Consider the following 23,600-nt stretch of genomic DNA (forward strand, 5'->3'; position numbering starts at 1 on the left):
GGTGTCCCCACTTGCTGGAGGACTGGGAAATGAGTTCCTCTTTAAGAGCAGCTCCTCCCATTTTGCAATAATCCCCCCTAGAGTGTTGGTTCAGGGAAGCATTTTTTCTTTCAAACTGCCCAATTATCTTGGACAAGGCTTAAACCTTCAGAAGAACAGAAGATAAAGAAAAGGTAGAAAAAGAAAAAAAGGATGATACTGTAATGATGTGAGAGGGAGGAGAGTGGGATTGGTAAATGGAGATGGCGCATGCTATATATATACCAAATATGGCCAAAATGAGAATGACATGTAATTCAAGTAGATCTTTTTTATTTTCTGAGAATTAAGGATTATGATTTTTGTCATCCAAATCTACTTCTCTGCATATCTATGTGATTTTGTCTAAAAAGAACAAAACAGAGAAAAGTAAGAGTCAGGTCTAAAGATATTGTCAGGAATAGGAACAGATTAGGAAACATAATTTTTTTTAGAAGAGAATGGAGGTTGAGGGTAGCAGCTAGTGGGAAGAAGTTGTTTTTAGATAAAAAGACTTGACTTTTCTTTTTAATTGAGAAGGTAAAGAACGTTATTAGGGGAGAAAAGAGGGTGACTTCCTGGCATACCAAAACACAGATATAACCAGACCTTATTCCTCAAGGCTTATGTTAAAGTAGAGAGAAGAAATAAATATGTGTATGTATTTATATGTGTGTATGTATATGCATTTATATACATACACATATATATTTGTTTCTTCCTTCATACATACATAAATGTTTGTGGGTATAAGTGTGTGTATATGTGTTTTAGTGGTGAATCTCCTCTTTCTCCCATTTACTGTCTCTAGGACAGAGTAAATGACAAAAGGCCAAAGGCAAAGAAGACAAATATTTTGCCAGATCACGAGCCTCTTAAGTTTGGAGAGTTGACTGAAAACAAAGTGTTTCTTCTGGGAGGAAAAAATATTCTCTTTAGAAATTAAAGAGAAATGCAAAGTATAGTTAGATGACTAAAAAAAAGTTCTGATCTATTTTCTTTTAATATTGCTTTTCTTGGTGCAAAAACAAAGTTTCTTATTAAGCCAAAAAGTGATACCAAAAAAAATCCAAAAATGAGTCTTCAGCATTACTGTTGCTGGAAATGTTCCCTGGGCCTTTGCACAGGCAACCATGGTGAAGAAAGTGGCCATCATTGGAGCTGGCATCAGTGGTTTGGCATCCATCAGGAGCTGCCTGGAAGAGGGGCTGGAGCCCACCTGCTTTGAGAAGGGCGAAGACATCGGGGGCCTGTGGAAATTCTCGGTGAGTGGGACGCCACTGCAGTAGACTGGGGAGTGAAATGGGAAGTGTGAGAGCACATTGCTTGAACACAGCCTTCCAAACAAGCTGTCATGGCAGTTACACTCACTCTATGAAGCACAACATCAGAAGCAGGTTGGAAAGTAAGTCCCTTACTTACTTCAAAAGTAAATAAGATAGTGGGCTGGTTAGTCTCTGTGTACAGAGCTCAACTCCAATAAATCATTAATAAGTGAGCCACTTGGGGATAAAATACATGGTCAAATACTGGTTAGGTTTATGTAATGGAATTACATGAGTTATTCATTTAAAAAGCAACGGCTCTTTCCATTCTTTTGTTGAGGTTCTGGAACATCCTCTTAGTGATTCAGACCACAGATTTTAAGATTTCAGGTGCTGACTTTGGTCTTGCCAAAAACGCATAATTCATGAGATAGCTACTAGAGGAACCAAGAATAGGACACACTGATTTGAAGTTCTTCAATGACTTTTTACTTCTATGCATTTATATTAAGGACTCCATCAGCAGACATGCTTGTAAGCTGACGTTAAATCACTTCCTGTGTTGTCTGACAAGCATATCATCGGGTGTGCGGGCTGCCTTGTGCCCCCAACTCCCTCAGTGACTCCAACCTTAGGAATGCTGTCTGGCTAAGCCTACTCCTGTTTTCTTCTTCTTCTTCTGATAAACCATTAACACATATGCAAACATAGGAAGATCATTAACCCTTTTTAAGCCACCATTTCCTTCTCAAATGCAAAATTAGTATGAAACTTTATACCTTAATAAAAGGTTGTATTTAAGGAGACAGTGTTTGTGACAGCTCTTTAAATATTATAAAGATATGAGAATTATTCTTATGAATGTAGATATTTTCTAGGCTGTAAAGAACTCTTCAAACCACGCAGTATCTTTGTTTGTTTGTTTAGTTTTGTTTTGTTGCGTTGCGGTACGCGGGCCTCTCACTGCTGTGGCCTCTCCCGTTGCGGAGCACAGGCTCCGGACGCGCAGGCTCAGCGGCCATGGCTCACGGGCCCAGCTGCTCCGCGGCATGTGGGATCTTCCCGGACCGGGGCATGAACCCGCATCCCCTCCATCGGCAGGCGGACTCTCAACCACTGCGCCACCAGGGAAGCCCCACGCAGTATCTTTTATAACATTGTGGAGCCCAGCGTGTCACTGGAATGTGCTGACAGATCTTCAGATTAGCACACTGATGAATCTTAGGACTATTTTATTGAGCACTTTCTATATGCCAAACACCTTTCCCATTTAATTCAGTCTTTACAATAATCCTATAAGCTAGTTATGAGATTTTCCCTTTTACAAATGAATCTGAAGCTTAAAAAGAAAAGAAAAAATGATAAATCGTTGGTAAATGGTAAAGACAAGACCCCAATTCAATCTGCCTTGTCTCTCCAGCCTGAATTCTTAACCCCTTTTTAAACTGCTGGGTGACATTTCAACAAGTGGTTTATTGAGCAGGCAAGTCTTCTACACAGTGATCTTAACCAAATCCTCATATTCAAACTTACTTTGTGGACTTCCCTGATGGCTCAGTGGTAAGAATCTACCTGCCAACGCAGGGGACACAGGTTCCAGCCCTGGTCCGGGAAGATCCCACATGCCACAGAGCAACAAAGCCCATGTGCCACAACTACTGAGCCTTCACTCTAGAGCCCACAAGCCACAACTATTGAGCCCATGTGCCACAACTACTGAAGTCCGTGAGTCTAGAGCCCGTGCTCCGCAACAAGAGAAGCCACTGCAATGAGAAGGCTGCGCACCAAAGTGAAGAGTAGCCCCCACTTGCTGCAACTAGAGAAAGCCCGCACGCAGCAACGAAGACCCAACACAGCCAAAATAAATAAATATAAATAAATAAATAAAAACTTACTTTGCAAAGCATTGCTGAAGAAAGACACTGCTGATATAGCTTTTGAGAGCAGCTGCCTCTCTTGTTGCTCAAGGAAGACTTTAAAAATTTGAACCTAGCATCATAGAGTGATAAACTACGCAGCTGCAAATATTGTGCCACTCTTCAAGAAAAAGAAAATTTACCCCAGAGGCTGGAACCTCAAACACAGAAGCTGGAGCCTTGAGACACAAAGGCTTATTACCAGGTCTTGAAACCTAATGAAACTTGCCCTGCTGGATTCCAAAATTGCTTGGGACTGGTGACTCCTTTTTTCCTTCCATTTTCTTCCTTTTGGAATGGAAACACTTGTAACTGGTACCCTATGCCTGTCCCATCACTGTATTTTAGAGGAAGACAACATGTTTCCTTGTTTGGCAGGTCCAGAAATGGAGAATTTTATCCCAGGGTGAATCATACTCAGTCTCATTCATACCTGATTTAGATGGTGAGATTTAGGACTTTTAAGCTGATGATATATAAGTGAGATTTGGGACATGATTTGATGCTGCAGTGGATTGAGACTGTGGGGATGTTGGGCTGAAGTGAATGTATTTGGCTTGTGGGATAAATGTGAATCATTAGGGGCCTGACAGTGGACTGTGGTAGGCTTTTCAAACAATGGCACCCTCAAAGATATCAGGTCCTAATTCTAGCACCTGTAAATGTTCCTAATAAAGACAAAGGATATTTACAGACATGACTAAATTAAGAATTTTGAGATGATGAGATTATCCTGGATCATCTGGGTGGGCCCAAGATGCCATAACATAAACCCCTAAAATAGAGAGGCAGAGAGAGATTTGACACACAAAGATAGAAAAGAAAATGCGACCTCATCAGAAAGAGAGATTTGAAGATGCTATGTTGTGACCTTGAAGATGGAGAAAGGGGACATTAGCCAAGGAAGACAGGTGGCCTCAAGATGCTAAAAGAGCCGAGGAACGCTGGCACCCACCAGAAGCTGGAAGAGACAGTGATTCTCCCCTAGAGCCTCTGGAATGAACATGGTCCTGCCAGCACTTTGATTTAGGCCCAGTGATACTGGTTTCCAACCCCTGGTCTCTGGAATCATGAGGGAATAAATTCCTGTTGTTTCAAGCTGTCAAGTTTGTGGTAATTTATTACAATAGCCTCACGAAGCTAATAGAAACTAATATACTTGGTCATTTGGAGTTTCCAAACTATTTCACCTCTGTGAGAGGACTTAAATATTGCAAATGATGTTGTGACTTGCAGTGTTTCTCAAATACCTCTAGGAGTCTGTAGCAGTATACCTAGAATTCACATCATGGGATTATATTATAAAATCAGGTTAAATTTTGTATTTTTTTTTAATTTTGTATTTTCATTATCTTTAGTTTCTAAAGACAGCACTTTACATTCTCTCAACATTTTTTTCTTTCAGAGAGATCCAAATATTAGCTATGTGTAAAAAGGGTAAAGTGCAGATAATTCAAACTTTTGTAGCTGTTTCCTATAGCACTTTCCTATAGCCCTTCTAGTTCTTTCTTCTAACCCCGATCTAAAGGCAAGATGATGTATTTCCCTCACCTGCTCTGATCGCTGAGAAAATAAAGTACGTTGTGACTAGGATGCAGGTCTAGGGGAAAGGTCTTTCTTTCTCAGGAGTCCCCCAAACAATATGTGAGTAAACTGGATTTTGGCCTGAAGTGTCATGAATAAAGTCTGTTTTTTTCTGGGCATACAACCCATTGTTCACTTCCCCTGATTTTTTTCTAGCCTATGTATCTATTTGATCTTTAATATTTAGTCTCTCCTTGTGTTAATTATAATCACTATCAAGCTTCCTAAACTCACCCAAAGCTATGAATTCCTCCACCTCTGCATCCCAAATGCACACTAGCAGAATCAACAACCCAAGGGAGCAGCAGAAAACTCACGCCGTATTTCAAGATCACATTGCTTTCTGATGCAAACTTGGCAATTAATCTACCACTGAATTACTTGTCAAGAACAAGGCCACAGCCACATTGGCTTTTGATGTGATTGGAATATTCTAGTATTATACTAAAAATTTATATTCTATGGGCCTGAAAACTGAGTTATATGAGCCCTAATTCTAAATTTCTAGTGCTTTTCATTATGAACTGGCAACTCTACATAGAGATCTACAGTTTGATCTTTCATCAGAGGGAAAATCATTTCAGATAGAAAACAATGTTAATTTTTTTAAGGAAAGAAATGTTTTTCTTTGGAGCCCCTTTTGGGTATTTTAAAAAATTTTTTAACTTTATTATTTTTGGCAGCGTTGGGTCTTCGTCGCAGTGCACGGGCTTCTCATTGCGGTGGCTTCTCTTGTGGAGCACGGGATTTAGGTGCATGGGTTTCAGTAGTTGTGGCATGCAGGCTCAGTAGTTGTGGCTCGTGGGCTCTAGAGCGCAGGCTCAGTAGTTGTGGCACACTGGCTTATTTGCTCCGCGGCACTTGGGATCTTCCCGGAGCAGGGCTCAAACCCGTGTCCCCTGCATTGGCAGGCAGATTCTTAACCACTGTGCCACCAGGGAAGCCCCTCTTTTGGGGTTTTATTGGCTCTTTAAATTTGAAAGTGCAATCTTAAGAATTAGACTAATGTTTACTTTGTTATTTTATTTTTTAAGGATCATAGTTTTGGTCAAATAGTGGCTTAACAACTATTGCATCTTGCACTTTGGTCTGTCACTAGTTGATATACAACACTATAAAAAGATGAAATATGCCTTATTTTCAAGTGCCCACGGAACATTTCTAAAACTGACTCAACCAAAAAGCCTCAAAATTTTTGAAAAAATGTATAAATAAAATGAAATTCTCTGTTGCCAATACAATAAAATAGAAATTTATACCAAAATGATGGAAAATACTGCCTCCAGGAAATTTTTAAGTTCTCTCTTAAAGATCTATTGATTAATGTTCTTTTAGAAGTTTGAGCCAATTCAATAAGACAAGCGATTGATAATAAAAAAGAGAAACTGGAAAGGAGGAAAAATTATCAGTTACTGTCTATCTGATTTTATACCATGAAGGACATCAATTGGAAAATGGTTGCAAAAAATAAGATAATTCAATGAGGTTGGAATTACTAGACAAAAATCAATAGTTTACACATGTTTTAGAGTTAGCAAACTGGCTCTTTTTATACTAAAGCTGTTCTGTTTTATCTGATCTATACATTTTTTAAATTTTTTGATCCATTATTTTAAAATCATGATATTTCACATAAAAATCTAGGGATATATCTTCTTTTGAAAAATTAGAAAATCAGGCAACACTGTATCTCCTCTCACTCTAATTCTGGCCTCTTTTAGGCTAAATTTGAATTCTTTGTTTCACCATATTCATTTTTGACCCATTTCTTGTAACTTCCTCTGTATTTATAGAATTTTTTTTGATTGGTGCTATGTACAAACAACAATCCCTTAGAATATTTCAAACAAAAGACACACCCATTTACAAGATTTTCCATCTTCTCTTGTTCATAAAGTTATACCATTCTTTTTGTATAAGTAAACCTTCATGTTTATATTATTATAACCATGTAAATACTGTTCATTGCTATATTTTCTTTCTTAAATAAGTTTTTGTTTTCACTGGAGGTAATAACTGCCTTGTGTCCTTTGTTGGTTTAATTTTATAAATGCTATCTCTAATTCAAACCCCAGGCCATCCCACAGAATTCTCTCAACATGTTTAAACACACAAGGTGTTTCACCAGCTTAATTCTCCTCTCAACTATCTCTTAAAGATACTCTTTCAGATTGTCTTCCTTCATTTCCCTAGGCTAGCTACACTGCTTTACCCTGGGTAACCCTATTTTCTGGAAACCTTATCTTTCTACTATTTTGTTTATTCTCTCATTTTAGTAGACTATATGAGAGTACATCCTCAGTAGTTTTCTGAAAAATTATATATGTGAAGTAAAAGATTGCAGACTTTGAATGTCTTAGAGTAGCATTATTTGATCCAGATTCCCAGTTGATTAGATCTAGTCTTACCTTTCACCTTTCTTTGGTCTGTTAAGTCAGTTATCACTCATGCATCTATGTTCTACTTTCAAAATATTGTTGCTATTTCTTGTTTGCTTTTACTTTTTTTTCTTTTTTTTCCTTGTGGGTTCATACCTCTGATACCTTTACAGTAATTTTCGTGGAAAAAGAGTTAAATGCATCTACATAATCCTTCATGTTTAATCAGAAGTCTGGATTACTTTAGTAATCAAAAATAAATAAATAAAGCTACTTCCATAAATAACCAAGGTTTGGTTCTTTGTTGAACACTTGCCCCACAAAAAGTTTATATTTGAAAATGTAATTTATGACTCTATAGTCATTCTCTTATGAACTTCTTATATGATCAACTTAAAATAATCAGTCTATAAACATGGGCTCTGAGATACACTATAATACCAAATAGGAACAGTAAGATGTTCATGACATATTTTTGTGTGTGTGTGTGTGTGTGTGTTTTTCTTTTTTAAGCAAGTCACAAGTGATGTGGTTAGTTGATGCTGTAACTCCTCTCTCATTAATCATGGCCTTTTCGGAATCCAAGAAAAACTGAAGACCAATCAGCTCAGCATTGTTAGGGGGATTTACTGAATATTATCCTGAAGCAACCAAAGTTGCAAAAGCACCTAAAACCTGTCTCAAAGGTTTGCATCATTTTTATTATCTGAAACTCCTCCCTTGTTGTTACATTACATAATTTTCCCTGACTTTGGCTTGCTCCAAAACCTTACCTTTGGCCTTGTATTAGTTTTCTATTTCTGCGTAGCAAATTACCGCAAACTTTAGCAGCCCAGAACAACACTTATTTATTACTCTCAGGTGTACAGATCAGAAGTACAGCATAGTTCAGCTAGGTTCTTTGCTTAGGGTTTCACGAAGTCAAAAATAAGCTGGTAGCTGGGCAGGGCCCTTATCTGGATGCACAGGGGAAGAATCTGCACCCAAGTTCATACAGGGTGATGACTGAATTCAGTTCCCTGCTGTGGTAAGATTAAGGTCTTTGTTTCCTTGCTGGCTGTAAGTTGGGATTGTTCTCAGCTCCTAAAGGCTGCTAGTATTCCTTGGCATATGGCACCCTCCATCTTCAATGCCAAGAACAACAAGCTGAATCCTCCTCGTACTTTGAGTGATATATTTACAGGTTTCATCCATACTCAGAGGGCAAATGACTGTACAAGGATGAGGCGCACTAAGGGTCACTCTTAAAATTCTGTCTACCAAATGCCTCATGCTATAAGTTGAGGGAAAGTCATGAAGCATGTCAGCGAACCCTAAAACTCTCACTCTGTCCTGGGAGATCCTCTCCCATTTTCTCCTATGAGTTCTTGATATTTTGCAATGTTTCGTCAGTAAGTAATACTAGATTACTAAGTGTTCAGGTCACTCGTTTATGCCTAGCATAAATAGGACAACAGACAAATATCCAGAATTACATAGAGAGAAGCATAAAAGCATTCTAAGACACAAGGAGAACCCCCAGTTGGCACAGCTTAATCTTTAGGTCTCTTTTGGATCAATGCTCAGTCTTTCAGGTCCCCTCCTTGCCCCTCAGCTCTTTCCAAAATTGTATCTGGGCTTATGGAGAAGGAGAACTTAAATGACCTTGTGGTAAAGGGAAGCCAAAGTTTCCCAGATTCAAACACAGGTCTTGGGACTGTCCTCTGGCCTCTCTGGTCTCCTGATGTTTCTATTCTATTTGGTTACCATTCACACTCATCCTTCAAGAGGATAAGACAGCAGTTGATGAACCTGGAGACTGTCCTCTCTTAGCTTAATCAGGAGCCACTGAAACTCCTTGCTGAATAGACCTCACTTGCTAGGTCCAGTTTTCTCACTGAGTCCCTGACCCAAGTGGTCCACTCTGCATCTCTCCTAAAATGTCACTTAGCTTCCTCCATGGCAACTCTCTGGTAAATTACCTACTAAGATTCTCAGATAATTTCTGCATCCCTGTTGGGAGCAAGCAGGACCTCCTATGTTTTGTTCAAACTGAATGGGTTCAAGAGAGCTAAACTAAGGTCCTATCTCTTCCTAATCATTGCTACTTGACTTTCCTGTGTCAACCTCCCCCTACCCAGGTTGGTTCAGGGGGAACCTTTGATATCTATTCTGATATCTTACCAGAATTTCAAATGTTAAAACAAAAGCCCCTCTTCCCTCAGTGTTCCCCTCAATCTATCTAACAGGAGGTTATGTTAATTTCAGAATTCCAGAATAAAGCTGAGGACTTAAGTAATCCACCATTACCCCTTGTTCTGCCTCTATTCCCCTTTCTCCTTACCCAGTTCCTTTAAACCAATGTTTTTCAAACTGGAGATTATGACTCATTAGTGTGCTATGATATAAATTAATGAGTCAATCTGCATGTTTAAATGGAATGTATAGAAAGTATGTGTGCAACTCATCTTGTTGAAAATGATTTATTTCATAAAACTTTTGTCCCCACTGTGTGTGTGTTTGTGTGTGTGCACGTACTGGGTTGCAATATAAAATATATTACTAACTATAGGGTATGGGCAAAAACATTTGAAAAACACTGTTCTAAACATAACCAAACTTCTCTCTGCCCTAGGTACATAAGAAAATATCATGATCTAATCCACCAGAACTACCTCATGACATGCTAAAGGGAATTGTTTTCATTGTGGTAAATAAACCACAATAAAGATTTGCTGTTTAAAAGTGCATAATTCTGTGGCATTAAGTTAATTCACATTACTGTGCAATCATACCACCATCCCTCTCCAGAACATTTTTAATCTTCCCAAAGAAAAATAATACAGAAATTAAACAATAACTCTCAATTCCCTCCTCTCCCTGGTCCCAGACAACCACCGCTCTTTCAGTCTCTATAAATGTGATCACTCAGGGTACCTCATGTAAGTGGAATTATACAGTATTTATCTTTTTGTGACTGGCTTATTTCATTTAGCATATGTCCTCAAAGTTAATGCCTATCACAGCATATATCAGAATTTCCTTTCTTTTTAAGGCTGAATAATACTCCGTTGTATGTATATATCACATTTTGTTTGTCCATGCTTATGTGTTGACACATTGAAATCATGCATGGGTGAATTTTGGAAAATACCTATCACTGTATTTAATGGCTAAAAGGAATAAAATTATTCCAGTTACATGTTCTTTAAAGGACATGATGAAATTCAGAATTTGTTTCCCTTAGAAAAGCAAAGATGTTAAGAAAGATATATTTTTCCACATTCTAAGTTCCTTTGATTATCATCAAGTTGTTTAAGTGAAGTTAATTTATGCCTCATCTTATTTCACTTACTTGTGGGTAAAGGCCGACTGAAAATGAGTGGTAATTATTTGGAACTAGCCCTGACTGTGATAAGTATACTCACTCACAAACTCTCTTCCATTTAAAACCATACTTTCACAGGACCATGCCGAGGAAGGCAGGGCCAGCATTTATCAGTCAGTCTTTACCAACTCTTCCAAAGAGATGACATGTTTTCCAGACTACCCTTTTCCTGATGACTTTCCCAACTTTATGCATAACAGTAAGCTCCAGGAATACATCACTGCGTTTGCCAAAGAAAAGAACCTCCTGAGATACATTCAACTTAAGGTAAGATATTATCAAGAAATTAATTCGGAGCATTACTGTGAGGAATTTTCTTTTTATTAGTAGATTCCCATTAGTTCCTTTCAGTGTCTCTTTCTTACTTGTCAACGTTTTTAACAATGTGGCTTCTCTGACCCTAGATTTAGAGAATATATATTCTTCTCAAGAATACATAGGAAATTTACAAAACTTGACCACATTCCATTAATTTAAGAACTCTTTTTTCCTAAACAATTTATGGGTCAAAAAAGAAAATGCAATGGAAATTTAAAAATATTTAGAGCTGAATGATAATTTAAATTCTACATATCGGTATTTGTGGGAAGCAGAGAGAGCAAAACTTTCATGAAAATTATAAGCTTAAATGCTTATATTAGAAATAAGCTGGGGCTGGGGCTGCTTTCTCCTTTTAGGCTCTGAAACTCCCCCTCCATCCAGTCTAATTTCTCCACTGGTGAGGAGCCTTCCCTAGATGTGGGAACCTTTCCTCCTTCACAGCTCCCTCTCCGGGCTGCAGGCCCGATCCTGATTCCTAAGGTTTTTCAGGTAATCCTTACGCACACTAAAATTTGAGAAGAACTTATGCTCTGAATATAGACAACATCTTTCATTTTAAGACAGTAATGTTAAAAATAAAATGGCTAATGAAATACGTTAGGAAATGTTGTTACTACAAATATTATTGGCCACCAAATTATTTACTACACGTGCTACATGCCTCTTGTAAACTATGATTCAATTCACTGTCATAGCTCCAAAAGGAATCACTCTTCTACTGCAGAAAATACTGGTCATACACAAGGAACCATGTGGGGATAAAAAACATTTAATGTTTTGAATTATTCTGAAGGAATTTTGAATTTGTAATATGTACCTTCATAATGAATTAAGTATTTTTCCTAAGCCACTATTAAAGATGTTTTTCATCCTATTTGACCAGGTTGGTGCCAAACCTACCTGTTAGCATAGGAAAAAAGGAGGTTATCTTTCTGTGTTTCTCTTAGACACTTGTATCCAGTATAAATAAACGCCCTGATTTCTCAGTCACTGGCCAGTGGGACGTTACCACTGAAAAGGATGGTAAAAAAGAATCAGCTGTCTTTGATGCTGTAATGATTTGTTCTGGACACCATGTGTACCCCAACCTACCAAAAGAGTCCTTTCAAGGTAAGGCCAAAATTTAGGGTGCCATCTACAAATCTGACATGAATGAATAACCTTGATAATGTCTTTCTTACATATATAAAAGTACAATTTATAGAAGTACACATTAAATTAAAATACCCTTCTATTGTATCTAACATACCTGGTGTGCTAAAATTCCAGATTACTGCAACTATATTCACCCACAAGATCTGTTACAGCAGTTTTTTAAATGAAAATCAAATGATTCATATGTTTCCCACTTTTCACTCAGGTCTACAACTTTTTAAAGGCAAATGCTTCCACAGCTGGGACTATAAAGAACCAGGAATATTCAAGGGGAAGCGAGTCCTGGTGATTGGCCTGGGGAATTCGGGCTGTGATATTGCCTCAGAACTCAGCCACACAGCTGAACAGGTACGCCTCCGAGATACTAAGGGAGTTATTTAAAGGGACAGACACACCATTTGAAAGGTGTGATAACGAAACGGGAGAAGAGCAGGGTGCTTGATAGGAAGCCTAAGTAGTGTTTCATATAGCTCAACTTCCCTGGTAACTTGTGAAATTTTAAATAGCTTGTTATGGCAAAGGCAGAGCATCAGCAAGGAGTGATGTTGTCATTCAACAATCTTCTTCTTTGGGACATTTAGTGTCTAACATGTGTCCAGTAAATTCCTCCGAAACTAATGGGATCATTTTGGGATCATCAGATAAGCACTAGAAGAAATATGACTAGAATTCAGTTATTGGTCATCAACACCAGAGAAGATTTGATTAAAATATGAAAATTTGCCTGGAGGAGTATGACAGAGTGTTGATCCTAAGATGTAGATTATAATGCAGGAAGTTTATTTGGGAGAGCTCTCTGGATGAATACCTCTGAGGGAAGGGAAGGAAGTTTTCCTTTACTTACTCTGAAGCTAGGACAGTCCTTTAGAATTGTCTCTAGTTGAAGTGAGAGGCTGGGCCTTTGTATCCTTCCATTAACCAGTCACTGAATGCAGGGAATCCAAAAAGAGTATAAGTTACCAAAGTAACTGCCAAAGAGGGCTGACAGCTGAGGGTGTCCTTCTGGCAACACTCCCAGAAGCTGTTATAATAACTCCATTCCTAAAGGCAGATCTGGGGGATATATTGCAATATCCAGTACAAATGGTCACCGCTTTAATGGTTGAAATGGTGTTTTTTAAGGTCATCATCAGCTCCAGAAGTGGCTCCTGGGTGATGAGCCGGGTCTGGCATGGTGGCTATCCATGGGACATGATGTTTATCACTCGATTTGAAACCTTCCTCAAGAACAGCTTACCAACAGTCATCTCTGACTGGTGGTATGTGAAGCAAATGAATGCAAGATTCAAGCATGAGAACTATGGCTTGATGCCTTTAAATGGGTAAAGCAGAGTTAAACATGATATGCCTGCTTATTTTTATTTCAGTGTCAACAACCCTAATGTGTGTTGTAACCCCTAAACAAATCAAAGTGAAGTAATCACCTCTCACATTTCAGAGGATAAAGAATTGCAAAAGTTAGGGGTATTTTCCTATTCACAATCTTCCTCACCAGATTTGCACAGCTGGAAAGTTATATAATATCAATACCTCAGGAATTAGTCCCTAGAGTTATGATAATAGTAGTCAATATGTTTCAAGCCCTTAATACATGTCAGAGTCTCTGACACGCATTATCTCCCTTTATCCTCACAACTATGAGGATGGCTCTGTTATAATCTTCAATCTTTCAGAGATGAGAAAACTGTGGTTCAATGTAGTTAACTTTACCAAAGCCGCACAGCCAGGAAGTTAAAGCCATGTCCAGATCTGCTGACTCTAGAGTCCCTCACTCTTAGCCACCTTGCTCTACTGTCTCTTTCTTAATGACAAAGTTAAGTTAAGCAAAGCAGAACTTTCCCTGTGCTTCACTCTCAACACCTGCCCCTTAAATGGAGCCCTCGCACTGATCTATGGCCACAATGTTTACATCTTCAGTCTCCTCCTCACTCTCTCCTATAACATCCCCCAAGCCAGTCACATGATAAGAAATTACTTTGACGTGGGTGAAAAACCCAAGTTATAAGCTGTTTACATCAAAGTTAATTCATTAATTCAACAAATATTTATTAAGCATTTATTATGTGCCAGGACCTGTGTTAAATCCTGTGGATATAGCAGTGAACAAACACATAAAATCCCTGTCCCACATTCTAGTAGTGGGAAACAGACAATGAACAAATAGCAGAAAATCGTATGATGACATGTATCAGGGAGGAAAAACAAAGCAAGCAAGGGGAACAGGGAGTGCCATCAGGACAATTTTAAACACTCCACAGGGGAGGTCTCACTGAGAAAACTTTTAAGCAAATTCCTGAAAGAGATGAGAAAATGAGTCATGAGGATATCTGGAGAAGAGTATTCTGGACAATGGGAACAGCTAGGACACCACCTCTTCAGGGGTATGACTGGTATGTTCAACCAACTACAATGAGCTTCTCTTCCTGGAGAAGAGGGCTCGGGAGAGTAGCAGGAAATGAAACCAGAGACATCAAAATAGCCAGTTGACGTTGGGTCTTGTAGGCCACTGTAAGGAGTCTGGCCTTTACTCTGAATGCAGTGGGAAGCCACTGCAGGCATCTGAGTAAACTGAAGACCAGATCTAAGTTAATTTGAAGAGATCACTTGGCTGTTATGGTCATCACTCATTATAGATGGGTGGGTCAAGGAAGGAAGTGGAAACACTGGGTAAGAGGCTATCGTCAAAGAGTGTTATTCCTGGGCTTCCCTGGTGGCGCAGTGGTTGAGAGTCCACCTGCCGATGCAGGGGACACGGGTTCGTGCCCCGGTCCGGGAAGATCCCACATGCCGCGGAGCGGCTGGGCCCGTGAGCCATGGCCGCTGAGCCTGCGCCTCCGGAGCCTGTGCTCCGCAATGGGAGAGGCCACAATAGTGAGAGGCGCGTGTACCGCAAAAAAAAAAAAAAAAAAAAAAAAGAGTGTTATTCCTATGTTTTCCTCTAAGAGTTTACATTCTCTGATATAAATCACAACAAGATCTTTTTTGACCCACCTCCTAGAGAAATGGAAATAAAAACAAAAATAAACAAATGGGACCTGATGAAACTTAAAACCTTTTGCACAGCAGAGGAAACTATAAACAAGATGAAAAGACAACCTTCAGAATGCGAGAAAATATTTGCAAATGAATCAATGGACAAAGGATTAATCTCTAAAATATATAAACAGTTCATGCAGCTCAGTATTAAAAAAACAAACAACCCAATCAAAAAATAGGCAGAAGACCTAAATAGTCGTTTCTCCAAAGAAGACATACAGATGGCCAAGAGACACATGAAAAGCTGCTCAACATCACTAATTATTAGACAAATGCAAATCAAAACTGCAATGAGGTATCACTTCACACCAGTTAGAATCGGCATCATCAGAAAATCTACAAACAACAAATGCTGGAGAGGGTGTGGAGAAAAGGGAACCATCCTACACTGTTGGTGGGAATGGAAATTGATACAGCCACTATGGAGAACAGTATGGAAGTTCCTTAAAAAACTAAAAATAGAATTACCATATGACCCAGCAATCCCACTACCTGGGCATATACCCAGAGAAAACCATAATTCAAGAAGACACATGCATCCCAATGTTCACTGCAGCACTATTTGCAATAGCCAGGTCATGGAAGCAACCTATATGCCCATCGACAGGCAAATGGATAAAGAAGATGTGGTACACATATACAATGGAATATTACTCAGCCATAAAAAGGAATGAAACTGGGTCAATTGTAGAGATGTAGATGGACCTAGAGACTGTCATACAGAGTGAAAGTCAGAAAAGAGAACAACAAATATCGTATATGAACGCATATTATGTGGAATCTAGAAAAATGGTACAGATGAACCGGTTTGCAAGGCAGAAATAGAGACAAAGATGTAGAGAACAAATGTATGGAAGCAGGGGTGGTGGTGGAATGAATTGGGAGATTGGGATTGACATGTATACACTAATATGTATAAAACAGATAACTAAAAAGAACCTGCTGTATAAAAAAAATAAATTAAAAAAAGAGGCTATTGTCAAACATCCAGATGAGGGGGTAGGTGGATTGAACTAGGATCGTCAGTGCTCAGAAGTGGTCAGATTTTGGATACAGTTTGAAGGTAAACCCAAACAGGATTTTCTGTTAGATTGAATAACAGATGTGAAAGGAAAAAAAGGGTCAAGGATGTCTTCCAGACTTTTGATCTGAGCAAGAGGGCAAGGATGGAGGTGACATCTATTGAGATGTGGAAAACCATGGGAGGAGCAGAAATTTAGTTTTAAACGTATCAAAATTGGAATGTCTATTCGACATTCGCACAGAAGAATGTGGAAAAGCAGTGGGATACACAAGACAGAAGAGACATTCAAACCATAAGTTTAAAATGTGAACTGAAACAACAACAAAAATGTGGACTGGTCGGAATATAGATAGTACTTAAAGAAATGAAAACTAGATGACATCTCTTGAAGAATGAATGGAGATGAAGAAAACAAAAGGTATGAGGGCTGAGTCCTGGGGCACATCATCATTTAGAGGTCAGGAAGAGGAGAAGAATTCAGCAGGAGACACTGAGAAAGAATAGTGAGGTAGGTAGAAAGGAATCAAGAATGAGTGATGACCTGAAAACAAAATGAAGACAGTGTTTCATGGAGGAGGACACCATCAAGTGTGTACTACAAAGTACAGCTGCTAAAAAGTTGAGTAAAATGAGGAGGAAGAGTAGACCATGGGATCTGGCAGCTTGAAGATCCTGGTGGCCTTGACAAAAGAAGTTTCAACATGGCAGTGGATTTAAGATAAATGGCAGGTAATTCGAGCAGTTGAATCCAGCCTTTTTCCAATCAGCATTCCAGCCAATCTCATTGTCTGGCTCAGTTTCCTCCCCAGTGGAGTCTACCTATGGCTCTCTCACAGCTCTCACTGTCCTATAAGAACAAAGTCTTTTTCTTCAACACTATTCGGTTCACCCCTAAGTTCAGATATATGTGCACTCACTAGAGATGTTACTGAATAAAAAGTAATCAGAAGCTCTCTCTTTCCAGATTTCCAGTGGCCTCTTCCTTCTCCTGGCCTTATTTAAATTCCTAGATGCTCCCTCCCTCACCTGACTTGTGCCTTTGTCTGCACGGGGCTCACACTTCACATTTTAAGATAGAACCTGACTGCAGTCTTCCCACCTTTGGCTTCCTTCCACCTATCTGATCTTCTTTACATCATGATGACCACTTTGGAGTATGCTATGTTAAGAATAGTGGCTAACATTTCGAGCACTATGTATGTGCTACAAACTATGCCAAATTCTTTATATTACTTAGGTCTCCCAATGACCTGTTGTAGGTATAACTTTATTGCCACTCCAGATGAGAAAGATGAGGCAAGAGAAATTAAGAAAACTTAATTTGATCACGGTTCATAGTTGATAAGTAGCAAAGAAAAAAATTTAAAGACCCAGGAACTCTGACTTTAAGAGTTTTTCCTGATATAGGTTTTAACACGGGAAAGGGCCTGGGTGCTTATTCTGGGATTTAGAGAGAGCTCAGTGGAAGAGAAGAGAAAGATCACAGGAAATAGAGAAGGGATCAGCAAAAAAACAACTTCTCTTACTCCACAATGTTGCCTTACATCAGTTTTGTTCTTCAACCATATTGGTGACACTCCATGGCACATTAAAAAATCTTGAGTCGTTTCCTCCTTCCTTACTAATTAACTATTAACAATCATTAATTAATTATTATGGACCAATAAAAGAAACAGGAAATGTTACTGTTCTAATGGTCATCTCTGTTTTCCATACAGCACCCTGAGGAAAGAGCCCGTGTTCAATGATGAGCTCCCGGCTCGCATTCTATGTGGCACTGTGACCGTTAAGCCAAATGTGAAGGAGTTTACAGAGACTTCAGCCATTTTTGAGGATGGGACAGTGTTTGAGGCCATTGACTGTGTCATCTTTGCAACAGGCTATACTTATGCCTACCCCTTCCTTGATGACTCCATCATTAAGAGCAGAGACAACGAGGTCACCTTATTTAAAGGCATCTTCCCGCCTCCACTGGAGAAGCCAACCATGGCAGTGATTGGCCTTGTCCAGTCCCTTGGAGCTGTCATCCCCACAACTGACCTGCAGTCTCGCTGGGCAGTACGAGTAATAAAGGGTAAGTAGACAAAGAAGCTCATTGATGGGAAAGATGGAAGCCAATGAGAATGGCTTTGAGTCTTTGTGAAAACAATAATCCTAGTAACAAGGGACAAATCCTAGGTCCCATCCAGTTTCTAGAATCTATAATTCTACATTTTTTGGTACTATATTTTATAAGCAATTAAAAATGTATTACATTGGATTGTCATAAACAATACAAGATATTATTCAAGGAGTAGTTTGCGATTTATAACTCCTTAGAACTGTTAATTACCCAAGACCTTTCATTAAACTTGAGAACACGAGAGCTTCTCATCTTAAATGCATGACAACTTTATAAATTAAGATTTCAAAACTCAATAGAATGACATTTCTTGAAAGGTTAATAAAAGATGTTTCAAAGCCAATATCCAGCCAACTTTAAACATCCACAGTCACGAAAAAAAATTATCATTGCTAGAGAGGAAGTGGATTTCCTGCTCTATTTTCGTCCCTGCCATGGATCATTAGAAGCAGAAAGCAGTTGGTGTGGTAGACAGCCAGTCTTTAAGGACTACTAAATCCCTGTATTTTAAAAAGAAAAAGGAAACAATAAACTTGATTGGGGCCAAGCAAAGAAGGTAGGCAGCATCATCCAGCCCTAGGCACTGGGATCAGATTCACACTAAGCTTTAAATGCAGTCGCGGGCCAATTCAGATAATAAGACCAAACAGGGCCATGGTTAAAGAACAAATAGAGATGTCAAAGTTTAGTGTGCAAAGTTTAGTTGGTCTTAAAGGTATGAAAATTATGGATAAGGAATCTTAGCTGGTCTGCTTCTTTTGAAGCCATGTCTAAGGCTTCCAGTCCTATCTGACTTGCTGGGGTTTAAATGTTCTTTTATACTGGTGGTTGGAACCTACAACTACATAGCCTGCATCATCACCCACCACCAGGCTACTATCCACATCATTACAGTCCTTCATATCAGTGATCTCTCTGAATCTCCTTCACTCCCCGGTCCCCAAGCAGAGATAGGTTGCAGGATGATGTTACTCCAGTGAGGCCGCAGCCAGGAAGGTGAGGGCATGAAATTCTACTTAGAAAGAGCTAAGCTCAGGGTTCAGGTTCAAAGAGACTGGCATTAAAATGTGGGACACTTACTCTCTGTGTGGACAAGAGTTGTAACCTGGGCTCTGAAGAAAGGAGACAAGGCAGATACCCAATCAACAGAGAACTGATGCACAAGGCAAAGACTCAGTCTTGGGGGAAATGGAAGATAAGGCAAATAATCCAATTTGGGGGAACCAGGGTACCAGGACAGAGGGGTCAGCTACAAGCAGCCCAATGGCAATAGCTGGTGGCCTATAGAATATAGCCTCTTCTCCATCTCTCCTCCTGCCCAAGGACAGAATGAGTTCCAAGGTTTGAAACAAGGCCATGTCTACAGACTGTTCACATGATCCTGCCTATAAGGATTTCAGGAATAGGGAGTTAGGCAAGTCATTGTAGGTCTTGAGCAATCAGAGCTAGGCTGGGAATTCTAGTCTTGTTCCAGGTGACCCCAGAATTGCCAAAGAAACCACACTAATTTGAAGCATCTCTGGGTACAAAAGTTTGGGTCTAGATTTCAGAGAATTCTGTAAATTGATGCCAGAAAGAGCCTGAAATCTTGGGGCAGCCCCAACTCAGATTTGGTCTCCTGGGACTTTCCTATGTCCTTTGTGACTTATGAACAGTACATATCCTCAGGCTCATTCAGGAGCTATTGGCTTTTCAGAGAGAACCTTGCGGCTTCACTAAATTCTCTATCTTATCTGCTGGAAATTCCTGTTCCTGGCAAAGCAAGATAACTTCCTATGAAGATTGTTTTTCTTAAATCTTAAAAAAGAGATGCCTATTTACCTTTGGCTATAATTTATTAGATAACATACTTAAAAATAAAGCTGAGAGATTAGAATATATAATCTAATATTTTGAAACTGATTTTTAAAATCTGGTAACTGGTTTAAGTGCAAAGATACAAAGATAAAAGATTATTTGGGTAATGGCTTTTAATTATTGTGATGAGTATCATCCCTGAGAAGATTGGGAATGACCTGTATGTTTGTCTCAAAATTTTATTTTGCTAGACAGTGACAAAAAATTTGGAAATACTAATGTGATTCATAACTCACTATTAAAAAGGAAACAGGGCCTTCCTGGTGGCGCAGTGGTTGAGAGTCCGCCTGCCGAGGCAGGGGATACGGGTTCGTGCCCCGGTCTGGGAGGATCCCATATGCCGCGGAGCGGCTGGGCCCGTGAGCCATGGCCACTGGGCCTGCGCATCCGGAGCCTGTGCTCCGCAACGGGAGAGGCCACAAGAGTGAGAGGCCCGCGTACCGCAAAAAGAAAAATAAATAAATAAATAAAAATAAAAAAAATAAAAAGGAAACATTTCAAGCTGGTCCTCTGCCAGACTTATTTAACTACTATCATGTCTTTCCCTTTTTATAGGAACTTGCACTTTGCCTTCTGTCAAGGACATGATGAATGATATTGATGAAAAAATGGGGAAAAAGCTCAAATGGTAAGAGCAGCTATTGTAAAGGGGATCTAGAATTTTCATAGAAAAAGCAGAATTTGTGAATACTTGGAACTGTTTGTTTTAAATGGCCCTGAGTGAGGTCATTACGGTGACAGCTATGAGCTAAATTCAGCCATTCAACAAATATTTATATCCAGGATCTATTTTGCACCTGATACCCCACTAAATCCTGTTTTAACCCTCCATAGCTCCTGCAATATATCATAGAAAGGAAACCCAGAAAGATTAGAAGTTAGAGGAGTTTGGGAACATGTGGATGTGGACTTCAATTTTCTAGCCCATAAATCCTCTAAGATGTAAAGGATGCTTTCCAACAGATGGCTCTGATAAAATGAGAACTAGTCAGAAGAACTGGGCTCCAGTCCTACCTCTGTCACTAATTAGCTCAGTGGCCATGAAGTAATAACCTCACTTGAGCAAGAGACAATTTACCTACTTGTAAATGTGAATAAAAATGCCTTTCTCAGCTGCCTTGCGGTGTTGTGGAATGTCCAAATGAGATCAGTATGAAAGTCCTTTAGTAACAACTACAAAGTACAGGATAATGAGCAATAGTCCCCTTACCAACACAAAGGACAGATGTTGATTCCCATGGATAAAAAGGTGTGAGGCACTTTCCCTGTTCTTGTTCCTACACAAAGCGTGGATAACCACAGTCTTGTTTCCTCTCCCGCCCCTAGGTTTGGCAAAGGCGATAGCATACAGACGGATTATATCGTTTATATGGATGAACTTGCCTCCTTCATTGGGGCAAAGCCCAACATCCCATGGCTGTTTCTCACAGATCCAAAGTTGGCCTTGGAGGTTTACTTTGGCCCTTGCAGCCCATATCAGTTTAGGCTGGTGGGCCCCGGGAAGTGGCCAGGAGCCAGAAATGCCATCTTGACCCAGTGGGACCGGACACTGAAACCCACAACAACAAGAATTGTTGGGAGTCCTCTGAAGCCTTGCTTATTTTGCAGTTGGTTCAGACCCATTCTTATTTCTGTTCTGTCAATTGCTGCTTTCCTTGTGTTGTTCTAATCCTCATTCCCTCTAGGATTCTGAAAGTTACTAACACAACCTGAGAAGAAACTTTGCTATTTAAAAATTAGGAATTTCACACCTCCTACTTTCCTATTTAGCAGGTGTTAGTCAGTAAGACAGTACTATTTCTAGGACTTTAAATAAGCCCCTGTAAGAATCATGTCATGATCTAAAGAACATTAATCAATTCTCTTCAGGTTCCACTAACATTTCATAGTTCCATAACATTTCATAATTAGATATATTCTCTTTATCTCTAACCTAAATCATCTCCTGAAACATTTGACATGATCCCTTTTCTCCTTAAACAATGTTTGAAATATGTATTTCAAATCTAAACAAAGAACAGATTAAGCAGAGTAGTTGCAATATGATAGTCCCAGCCTACTTCTACAAACTATTTGCAGGATCAAGGGGAGAATTTGGCTATTATATTCTATTTCTGTCCTCCAGGCGATTCCTCCTGTCCCCTGGCCAAGAAACATAGCGTGGAGACCCCATTTATAATGAAAGTTAAAAAGAAGTAACTCATTTTATTTAGATTCTCAATAAGGAACCAACTTTCCAACATGTAGCAGCAAAATAATGACGACAATAGCAATAATAATGAGTAGAGCACCAAATATACCTCTTAACTGAATGGACAGTCTTTTAAAAAATTAAATATTTAGCCAAAGCTATGACCCAAGCCTAACAAAACCTGATACAGATCATATAAAATTATATACTCTTATACAATGGGGTGCCAGAATTAATCTAAAATTTTATTTTTAAAAGCATTATTACACGTTACAATTAAATTTTGATAGCTAAAGATTTTCAAGTTTGACATTATGGAGCCGATAAAATAATCTGTCAGCATCACCAGCCACCAGAGGGCTCTGCATGTTGTTAAACTCCGTATTTCTTACTACACCTTCATTTCTTTTTTGTTTTTCCAAACAGACTTTATTAAAAAAAAAAAAAAATCTTGTGCTATACTTGGTTATAAAGGGACAGTCACAAATTTGGGGGGGGAAATACCATTTTATCTTTCTTACTCATTATTCCTTTCTCTATTATGCTTCTTTAGACGAAATACTCCTTACAAATCCTGGCATCCATACTCCTTATGAAATACTCCTTACAAAATTTCTAACTGAAGTCATTAGAGCAACAAGAGGAGGAGGAGATCACATTTTTCTCCAAAACTTGCTTTTTTTTTAATTCTCTTGATACTTTAATCTTTGGAGCTAAGATTTATTATGGATGTTGTTGTACACAACTTTAAATCGTTCCCTTTTCCTAATTGTTTAAGGTAGCAAAATAATATTCTGTTTTTAAGGTCTTCTTACAAGATGTGTAGTATTCCCAAATATTCCCAAGTGAAACAAAACTTTTCTTGAAACCCTGTGGCCCAAATGGAATCAAGTAAACAAATTAAATACAGTACATAAAATTTATTTTGTTTCATGTTATAAATGCTACTATGCAAAATAAATTGAAGATTAAAATTGATATGGTAGTTTCTTTTATTCTTCCTCATATGATTCTTTAAGTTTTTGTAAACATTAATTGGCTCAATAATATTCTTCCTAAACTACTGTAGCCAACATACTCGCTTAATAGTCCTATTAGTTAATAGTCCTAATAGTCTTAATAGTCGTATTAACATCTATCTATTCCCATACTAAACTGAACTATTATCAATGTCTTAATTACTTTGGTACGTAACAGTAATTCTCAATCATTCAATTCCACATGTTACTCTGATAAGACTAAATATGTGTGTGTGTGTATTTCAACTGACACACAATTTGAACATATGAAGCACAAAAGATATTTTTCACTCCCAGTTTCATCTAGAAATTCTTACCAGTTCTTAAAAGTGCATAGTCAGATGTTA

The 23,600-nt window shown here is 38.8% G+C and overlaps 1 protein-coding gene across 2 annotated transcripts; it reads left to right on the forward strand.

The window, feature by feature from the left end:
* LOC308611899 (flavin-containing monooxygenase 3) lies at positions 1-23,181 on the forward strand. 2 transcript variants are annotated; one of them, XM_081224040.1, is made up of 9 exons: positions 1-173; positions 1,052-1,283; positions 10,607-10,795; positions 11,797-11,959; positions 12,210-12,352; positions 13,127-13,326; positions 17,783-18,138; positions 20,599-20,671; positions 21,370-23,181. In XM_081224040.1, exons 2-9 carry the CDS (start codon positions 1,152-1,154, stop codon positions 21,710-21,712), a joined length of 1,599 nt encoding a protein of 532 aa, XP_081080166.1. In that variant the 5' UTR covers positions 1-173; positions 1,052-1,151; the 3' UTR covers positions 21,713-23,181. The 2 variants fall into 2 exon arrangements, with proteins under 2 accessions (XP_081080166.1, XP_081080165.1); XM_081224039.1 differs by having other exon boundaries at positions 1,146-1,283.
* Positions 23,182-23,600: the final 419 nt, after the last annotated feature.

This window comes from Mesoplodon bidens, assembly GCF_964165515.1.
Source record: "Mesoplodon bidens genome assembly, chromosome: 2".
NCBI classification, from domain to species: domain Eukaryota; kingdom Metazoa; phylum Chordata; class Mammalia; order Artiodactyla; family Ziphiidae; genus Mesoplodon; species Mesoplodon bidens.

Bases quoted from the DNA above. Each gene is read 5' to 3' on its own strand.
- LOC308611899 (XM_081224040.1), top strand. From the start codon at position 1,152: ATGGTGAAGAAAGTGGCCATCATTGGAGCTGGCATCAGTGGTTTGGCA. The intron at 12,353-13,126 runs GTACGCCTCCGA...GTGTTTTTTAAG, and splicing joins TCAGCCACACAGCTGAACAG to GTCATCATCAGCTCCAGAAG. The intron at 20,672-21,369 runs GTAAGAGCAGCT...TCCCGCCCCTAG, and splicing joins ATGGGGAAAAAGCTCAAATG to GTTTGGCAAAGGCGATAGCA.